Source organism: Octopus bimaculoides, chromosome 1 (genome assembly GCF_046866305.1).
Source record: "Octopus bimaculoides isolate indiv1 chromosome 1, ASM4686630v1, whole genome shotgun sequence".
NCBI classification, from domain to species: Eukaryota; Metazoa; Mollusca; class Cephalopoda; order Octopoda; family Octopodidae; genus Octopus; species Octopus bimaculoides.
This window is the reverse complement of record NC_142928.1, coordinates 131,760,717-131,770,963: the sequence shown is the minus strand read 5'-3', so window position 1 is coordinate 131,770,963 and position 10,247 is coordinate 131,760,717. Positions and strand designations below refer to the sequence as shown.

At 34.7% G+C, this 10,247-nt stretch overlaps 1 protein-coding gene across 1 annotated transcript; it reads left to right on the top strand.

Annotated features, from left to right (window-relative positions):
• Nucleotides 1–6,039: 6,039 nt before the first annotated feature.
• On the top strand, nt 6,040–6,399 carry LOC149137729 (uncharacterized). Its single transcript, XM_089352082.1, has one exon. It carries the CDS (start codon nt 6,040–6,042, stop codon nt 6,397–6,399), a length of 360 nt encoding a protein of 119 aa, XP_089208208.1.
• Nucleotides 6,400–10,247: the final 3,848 nt, after the last annotated feature.

The window sequence follows — 10,247 nt, the reverse complement described above, 5'->3', positions numbered from 1 at the left end:
CGACGTCACAACTCATTTCTACAGCTGAGTGAACTGGAACAACATAAAATAAAGTGTCTTGCTAGAGAACACAACACACATCCCAGTCAAGGAATTGAATTCACTACCTCATGATTGTGAACCCAACGCTCTAACCACTGAGCCATGCGCCTTTTACATGATCTTGTAGAGACTCTGAAAATAATTTAAGTGAGAATATATTGTACCCAAAGAAAATATTTACCTGATGGTTTATGCTGTGTGTGTGATGTGCTCGATTAGGAAAAGATTATTAAGCACTAACCATTATAAGCATTTTGGAACCAGAACTAGAGTTTAACTTCAATTATAAAGTAAATCAAAATGACTGATGGACTCTTTCTGTTGCCAACCCTCATTTGCTTCTAATCAAGGTAATATTTCTCTAGGGTCAGACATGCTTTCATAGAATGATGGAAATGAATGACACTGCTTGTATGACAGTGACACTCATTTACAACTATTATGCAATGTCAAGACAAGGAGAGATAAACATATATATACACTCTCAATTACATACACATACATATGCTTATACACACACACACACTCATGCACACAGACATGTGCATGTGTGTGTGTGTGAGAGTGAGAGAGATGGTCTCCTTTCAGTTTCTACCTGCCAAATCCTAGGCTTTAGTTGCCCAAGGTGCCTTGAAGTAGGACTGAACTCCCAACTATAGGATTGAGAAGAAAACTTCTTAATCACACAGCCATGCTGGCACCTTGTGTGTGTGTGTGTGTGTGTGTGTGTGTGAGAGAGAGAGAGAGAGAGAGAGAGAGAGAGAGAGAGAGAGAGAGAGAGAGAGATAGAGAGAGAGAGAGAGAGAGAGAGAGAGATAAGCTGCCATACTGCTTGTTTCCATTTGCCATATTTGGTTAACTGAATGCTTTGGTAGAAAACACATGCTCACAGTACTGTATGCAGCACTGAGATAGGATTGAACCTGGAATCATCTGGTTATAAAGTGAACTTATTATAATGACAGCACCATGCCAAATAACATTTGGCAGTATTTTAAAATCTGTGTAACTGCAAAGCACTTGTTCCTAAATTTCTTGCAGATTTATTAAATAGTAGATATATCCAGCTCCTTCTTCACAAGAAAACAAACATTATAATGTCCTAAAAAAATATATCAGCATGAAATAAGCTTCCTGTTTTTTCTAGCTAAACATCATGTTGAAGAAATCAATCAAAACAGAACCTTCTAGGAACTGACAATAACAAGAATGAATATATTAACTTCCACTTACTAGTATAGAAAAAAAAAACCAAAAAATAATTATGGTAATTTAGTTTCTATAATATTCCATATATAAATAGGGTGGTTTTTATTTATAAAGTAAAGTTATAAATAAACATTGTTTTTATGTGATTTAATTTAGTCAGCTAAACGATTGAATGACCGAGGTCAATTAAGCTGTCGATAAAAACCTGACTGGATTTAAAGAGATGGATGTTTGAAGAGTGTTGATTTTCAAGGGAATTTATTGATTATAGAGTGTATGTTTGCTTTTATTGATGCTGATCAAATTGCTATTTAAGAATAGTAAGTACTACTAATACAGCTTCAAATGGCCCCAATTTAGATAAATAAGATATAGATGCCTTATCTGAAAACTGAATAGTAAATATTGTTTGAGTATAATGGATAGAATAAGTTATACATAGAAGTCAATATCATTAACAACTTATTCAAAAGCAGGCCATTGTTATATTGCAAACATTGTATGGTCATATTCTCAAGACAAATATATAACTTTGTTATCAATCCTTTCACAAACCTTTAAGGATCCATAAGATTGTTAATTTATTGTGGCTACTGTTGCAGCAAGCTTGTTGTTGTTGTTGTTGGCACTCCATCGCTTACGACGTCGAGGGTTCCAGTTGATCCGATCAACGGAACAGCCTGCTCGTGAAATTAACGTGCAAGTGGCTGAGCACTCCACAGACACATGTACCCTTAATGTAGTTCTTAGGGATATTCAGCGTGACACAGTGTGACAAGGCTGACCCTTTGAATTACAGGCACAACAGGAACAGGAAGTAAGAGTGAGAGAAAGTTGTGGTGAAAGAGTACAGCAGGGTTCGGCACCATCCCCTGCCGGAGCCTCGTGGAGCTTTAGGTGTTTTCGCTCAATAAACACTCACAACACCTGGTCTGGGAATTGAAACCGCAATCCTATGACCGCGAGTCCGCTGCCCTAACCACTGAGCCATTGCACCTCCACAGTCTCAGCAAGCAGATGGAAGATATATAGTCCTCTGTAAAGATATCAGTCTGCTGTAAGCAAAACTGAGCATTCTCCAAAGAGCTACTACATATTCCCATTTGCTAAGTAACCTGAAGTATATACAATGAAGTACCATGCTCAAAATTACAAAGATATGCCTGAAATGGATTTAAACACATGACTCATGATCTAGTATCCCAATACTTTATCCAATTTTATATTTGTCCTTTGCTTGTGAGAAAATTGCTGTAATGGTAACTTTTTTTCAGTTAAGGGCCTCTTTTTAATGTATATCTTAATATTACAAATAACACTCAATGTAAAGGCCAGTGGCAGCTCAGGAATTCTAATTTCAGCTTCCAATTCTTGCAGCTGAGTGTTTCCCTTGGAGATAACCAAGATTAAGCCTCACTCCCAAGAACAAGAACAGTCCCTCCAATATGCTTCTACACAGTTTCCATTAACCAAATTTCCTTCACCAGACTTTAATCAATCTATGGTTATGGTAGAAGATGCTTGCCCAAAGTATTATAGGTGGATTTGAACCTAAAACCATAGAGTTGCAAAGTGAAATTCGCAACAATTGAGATATGATTATGGATCTGAAGTTATTGAAATTTTCTATAGATATAAATAATTGTTTTTAACATAGGCTCAATGGCCACAAACATTGAGGAAGGAATTTTGGCTGATTAAATCAGCCTCAGTACTTAACTGGTACTTTATTTTATTCACTATGGAGAGTCAAAGTTGACTTCAACAGTATTTGAACTAAGAATGTAAAAAGCCAAAACAAATGTTGCAATGCATTTTCCCGATGCATTGTTAGCATGAAAGTCAAGGCTGACCTCAACAGTATTTGAACTAAGAATGTAAAAAGCCAGAACAAATGTTGCAAAGCATTTTTCAATATTTCTTTCTATATAGCTCTATCCCATCTTTGAAAACATTTTACAGTGCATCCTATTTCCTAGAAAAGCAAACTTTCAAATGCTATCAGCTACCAACCTAGTGTTTTCACTTCCAAAATCTCAAAGATGATGAAAGTAATCATTAACAATCATATCCTTATTCTCTCTAATTATCTCTCCCTCCTTAGTGAAAATGTGTAGAGTTTCTATAGAACTAGATCTATCAGAAACCAGCTGTCCTATATCACTCACCAAAAGTATTTTGCTCTCAAGAATTTCAGCAAAAAACAATGTCATTGTCCTTATTGGAACCATTGAAAATCTGTTTACTATCAAAAGGTCATAGTGTCAAAAAGACAGAGGAAAAGCTAATCTATGATTTTTCAGTGAATATTGAATATGGTTCCGTTTTTGGCTATTCCATTTTTTTTTTTTTTTTTGTATATTGTGTTGTTGATAATAATTTGGCTCACATTCCCTTCCTATTTCTGTCATCATAATAGGATCACTTCTTCCTTTGCAGTTAATTACAGAGATGATATTGTGATGCTTTTGTCATTTCTAAACATTCAGTTGCGTAGTTGAGTGTTTGATGTTGCTGAACAGCTTGTTTTGACTTTAAAGTAGTTATAGTATGCTATAATATATTTGCTGGTAATTCATACATTCAATTTCTTCCCCAAATACTGGGTGTCACCCAGTGCTACAATATTTTTATATTGTTTTAGTCTGGGAAAGCAGGCCCAGGTTAACCTTTTAGCATTTAAACCAGCCATGTCCAGCCCAAATATTCTACTGTTCCATGTTCAAACTGACCAGATCTGGCCTCTTACACCAACCCTACAATGTCATTCTAATAATAGACAATTACAACATTGAAATCTCAAAGCCATGAGAAATACATGATTAATACAAAACAATGTGAATTAATAAACATTACTTTAATTTAGATGTTAAAGGGTTAGCTAAACATTAAATGATACATATTTACAACACCAAGGGAAGGAGGACACACCAGAAATTTTTCCAATGCTGAATTCACTGTGGAGAAAATTCTTTTATTTTTTTACTTATTTCAGACATTAAACTGCAGCCATGCTGGAACACAACCTAGCAGAATTATAGTAAAATAAATCAACTCTAGTCCTTTTTTTTTAAGACTGGTACTTATTCAATCCATCTCTTTTGTTGAACTGCTAAGTTACAAGAATATAAACACACCAACACTAGGTGGTCAAGTGGTAGTGCAGAACAAACACAGACACAGCCATATGCACACCCATACACATATACATATCATATAATATATATATATATATATATATATATATATATATATATATATATATATATATATCACAAGACTTCCTCTTGTACTCCACCCCGCCAACACAGCCCTTTTTTTTTCTACACAAATCCCCGTTTTTGGCTATGTAGAATATGAATCTGCAAAAAAATTGGCAAAAATAGGCATTTTGAAATTACCCCCACCCACACCCCACCCACCCACCTTAAATTCCTCATTTGTAACTTTTTTCAGAAATATTTTTTCCAAAATATGTGAAAAAATACAGAGATTATGATTCTGAAACAATTTCCAAAAACTTTTCTACTTAGGGTTAGGGTTAGGGTTTTAGGGTTAGGGTTAGGGTTTTAGAGTTAGGGTTTTAGGGTTAGGGTTAGGGTTTTAGGGTTAGGGTTAGGGGGTTAGGGTTTTAGAGTTAGGGCTAAGGTTTTAGGGTTAGAGTTAGGGTTTTAGGGTTATGGTTACGGTTTTACGGTTAGGGTTACGGTTTTATGGTTAGGGTTATGGTTTTACAGTTAGGGTTTTAGGGTTACAGAAAAAAGTGAAAAATGAAAAAATTGGGGGGAAGGGTGGGGGGTGGGGGCAAATAATTTCAAAATACCGATTTTTGGCAATTTTCTGGAATCTCCATATCTGAAAACGTGAGTTTTTGGCAAAAAAAATTTTTTTAAATCAATAATTTGCGAGGGGGGCAGGAGGAAGTCTTTCCATATATATATGTATGTATGTATGTATATGTATATGTATATATGTATATGTATATATGTATATATATATATATATATATATATATATATATATATATATATATATATATATATATATATATATATATATTTATATTGGGCGTGCAGTGATCTTGCTAGCTGGGGAAGCAATGATCAAAGATTTTCTGTCTCATATATATTTGCATCAAATAGACGTTCATTTTATACAGCTATTCTTAAAATTTTTTAAAAATCACAATTAAATCTTACCTATTATATTTAAATGTTAATTCAATTCTTCTCTTTTTCTTGTAGAAATTGTTGATAACATCATTGTAGAAAGTGTCTTTCTTAATGCTTTTTAAAATGGCTTTTTCTATGCCAATTAGAACTAAAATGCTCAACCTTTTTTGTCCCTGCAAATTTCTTGTATAATTATGAATTCTCCTTAGGTATGAACAGGAATGTTAATTTTAATTCAGAAAACTTCGTTAACTGGGGTAAAGCTTCATCTAATCCACTGTTATACAGAATGTACCGTAAATCTTGAACGGATTTTCCTTTTAGTTCAGCATCTTTGTACAAGGCAGTAAGTTTGCTTCTTAGCTTATGGCCTTCATAAGAATGTTTAAGGAACGTTAGAGATGTTTCCTGGACATCGTTATTATTGTTCAAGTCATTGACTGATAGGGAAATTGAAGGAGTATTTAAGGAATGCTAAGAAAGTGTGTCCGAGAGAGAAGGGAAGAGTCTCGGAGGAAACTACGAAGTTACTAGAGAAGAGAATATTCACCTTGAATATTCTCTTCTCAGCAGAGTGATTCGTCAGCAACTGAAGAGAGACTTTGAGGCATACTGGATGGAGAAGCTCCTGAAGGCTGCAGAGGAAAAGGAGAGCCTCAAGAAATGCAAGAGGGACATGGCACTATATAGATCGGAGGTGACAGCCTTGAAGAATACAGATAGAGTACCGGTCAACGATAAGAGCGAGATGGAAAAGGTTTGTGAAGACTTCTACACCAAGCTTTTCAAGTCTACCAGAAATGTCCAGCTGGAACCACCACTCCAACAGGAAGAAAATGTGCCACCTATCCTTGTCAGTGAAGTTGAAAGAGCCATCAGCTTAATGAAAAACAGAAAGGCACCAGGAAAAGATGGTATAACATTGGAGCCGTTAAAGTCAGGCAGAGAGCAGCTCTGGAAAATCCTCGCCGAGTGATTCCTGCACTATCTAGATGAGGGAAGAATTCCCTCACAGTGGAAAGAGTCAAATACCATCCTGCTATATAACTCTAAAATAAAATTCTTTAATCATTACTAACACCTTAATAGTACAACAGGTAATCTTAATACTCATTCTAACAGCAAAAATATGAATAATAATAAAAGACAGTATAAAAAAACTAAATAAAAATAAATACAACATATTTATTATTAATGATTACAATAATAATAATAGTAGTAATACTTATAATGAGAATATGATCAATAATAAGAAACATAATACATTATATAAGTGGAGATTTAATACACCTACGAATAACACTTTGATACTGATAGTGTCTAATAATTATAATATAAAAATATAGAAAACTAAAAGGATATTACATGATTAATTATTCCATATGGGGCTCAAGTGAAGACTAATATTATTAAGGAGATACTAAAAATTGTAAAAGTGTCTTTTAAAAAGTACAACATTTATTCTAATATATTTTCCAGTAAAACAATAAGAGCAGGCTACTCAACATTGAGGAATGTAGGTAATATCATCTCCTCAATAAATAATAAGAATTTAAATAATTATTATAACAACACAATAAATAATAGCTCTAGCTATAATATAACTACTAGTGATGGAAGTCATAATCCACATATAATGTTCGTGTCATGATTAGACTAAATGTAAGCTCTCTAATAATTGTAATATTGACAATGTAATTTATAAATGTATAGTAATTTCTCAGAACAATAATAATAATAATAATATAAATAAGATATGTATAGGATCTACAGCAAATGAAATTAAAAAAAGAATCTCCCAACACTACCAGACTTTCAAAAATCCCAAATTAAGTAAGTCCACAGGTTTAGGTAAATATAGGGAGAATTCACGAAAAAACAACAGACGAAGACAGGTGGTGTAAACAACAAATGGATATATTAGTATAACGCTCGGGAGTAGAGAAAGTCTTTAACGTTTCGAGCCTACGCTCTTCAACAGAAAGGAACACAAAAAGAAACAAGGAGAGAAAAAAATATGTGTAGTGGTCAGCGATCTATCATAGCGAATTAAGTAAACATATATGGGAATTGAAATCTAGAAAAAGAAAGTACACCCTTAGTTAGAGTATAATAGGTAGAGCCCACTCTTATAATATTGGAAATAAAATGTGCTTATTATGTATAACAGAATTTATAAATATAAATATAAATTAGCATACATATATCTAACTTAGAATGTCAAATATAGAATGTCAAATATAAAATTATAAATCAGAGTGAAGAGGTCTGTGATTAAATGTAGAAAAACATACATATCCATTTGTGATAGTTCAAGATGTCATTCAAAATACAATATCCTTCAATAAAGGCGATGGAAAGTGCGAGGGATATCAATGCAATATATGGGGATTGGACAATAAGTGTAAGCCAGTGTCAACGGCGGTTCCAGAAATTCCAAGCCGGAAACTACAACCTAGAAGACAAGCCTCATCCTGGAAGATCTGTAGAGCTCAAGGAGGACATCCTGCAAACCCTAGTGGAACAAAATCCCATCGTAACTGTTGAGGAACTAGCAGAGAAGCTTGGATTTGGTCATTCAACCATTCATCAACACCTGTGTTCCATTGGAAAAGTCAGCACATTGGGTCAATAGGCTCCTCACAAACTTTCCAAGTCTAATTGCATGCAGAGAGTGAATGTGTGCTCTTCTTTGCTGTCACATCTCATGAATGAAGCTTTTTGGGAGCTGAATAGTGACTGGTGATGAGAAATGAGTTCTCTATAAAAATGTCAAGCGCCCAAGACAGTGGGTAGGGAAAGGAGAAATACCAGCACCCCAGGCTAAAGAAGGTCATCACCCATGTGAAGTGTTGTTATCTGTTTGGTGAGATATAAAAAGTTTAGTCAACTTTGAACTTTTAAACCCAAACCAAACAATAACAAAGGAGATTTACTGACTTAAGCGGCTTAAGTCAGTGCTAGAAGAAAAACGACCATCTTTGGTTTCAAGATGAAAGGTGTTCTTCCATCAGGATAATGCTCGGTTACATACAGCAAGGATGACATTCCAAAGGCTGGATCAGTTTGAATGGGAAATGATGCCCCTCCCACCATATTCGCTAGACATTACCCCATCTGATTATCATTTATTCCACAGTCGTCAAAATCATTTGGATGGAAAAAATATGAATTTTGTAGACGAGGTCAGAACAGTACTGGAGGAGCATTTTTTGTCATAGACAAGAGAATTTTGGAAGTAGAGCCTTGAAAATCTACCAGATAGATGGAAGAGCATTGTAGAAAATGAAGGAGATTATATTTTAGATTAGAAAAAACTGTTTATCTTAATTTTGAAAAATCAAAGAAGTATAAAAAAAACCACATTATTTATGGGATCACCCAATATATTATGTCTATGTGTGTGTGTGTGTGTACACACACACACACACACACACACACAACAGGCTTCCTTCAGTTTCTATCTGCCAAATCCACTCACAAGGCTTTGGTTAACCCAAGGTTATATTAGAAGGCACTTGAACAAAATGCAATGCAGCAGGACTGATTGAATCTGGAACCATGTGGTTGGAAATTGAAATTTTTTACCGCACAGCAATGCAGTAAGTTTATCATGATTTTTTTTAACAAATAAAAGAGGGTGGAAAATTACATTTTTTTCTGTTGCCCAAAATTTGCAACTGAGTGGTTCCATTAAAGGTACCCAAGACTGTAGTATTAAACTGAGGGGTGGGGAGAATTAAACTTATTGCCCAAGAACAAGAATAGTCCCTCTAATGTACTTCTACACTATTTCCATTGTCCAAATTTCATTCACAAGGCTTTAATCAATCCATGTTTATGGTAGAAAATATCAGTCCAAAGTGTCATAAGTAGGACTGAACCTTAAAAATACACTTAGCAGTTGCAAAGTGGATTTCTTAATCACAGAACTATGACTATAGATTGGAAATTTTTGAAACAGCAATTCTTAGTACAGGTATCATTTCTTGTTGTTTGGCTGCTTGTTCTAGCAGATGAAGCAACCACATAGAGGTTTTTTTCATTGTCTTTTTATATCCTACATTAGAGAGTTTGGTAAAAAGGAAAGAACACCTTCTGTTTGAAACCTGTCTTACTTCTCTCATTTTCTGATACTCCATGATTATTTGACCAGCTTATCACTGCAGCTGAGATTATACAACCCAGTTATATCTTTTTTCTACATCTTTTTACTTGTTTCAGTCATTTGACTGAAGCCATGCTGGGCACCACATTGAAAGGTTTTAGCAAAAATAATCAACCCCAGTCCTTATCTTGTAAAGTTTGGTGCTTATTCTATTGATCTCTTTTGAGAACTACTAAGTTAAAGGTGTGTAAACTAACCAATGCTGATTGTCAAGTGGTAGAGGAGGACGGACGTTAAATGATGATGATAGTCATCTAAGAATTCATTAGTTAGAAGAAAAAAAGATGCACTAGTATATCTGTCAATAGAGTGGATATATTACTCAAAGTCGGCATATTTTTTCCATACCTGCTGTCTCTGAAGAGCACAGCATATCACTTAATATGCTATTATCTAACATCCAGTTTTAATATCCAGTACAAAACCAATGAACAAGATCAGTTGGAATGCATCTATAACACTGTATTTATAATACTTTGATTAATGTACACACACACACACATACACACACACACGTATCCAATGGGCTTCTTGCAATTTTCATCTACCAAATCCACTCACAAGGCTTTGATTGGCCCAGGGCTATAGAAGAAGACCCTTACCCAATATGCCAAGTCATGAGACTGAACCTGGAACCATGTGGTTGGGAAGCAAAT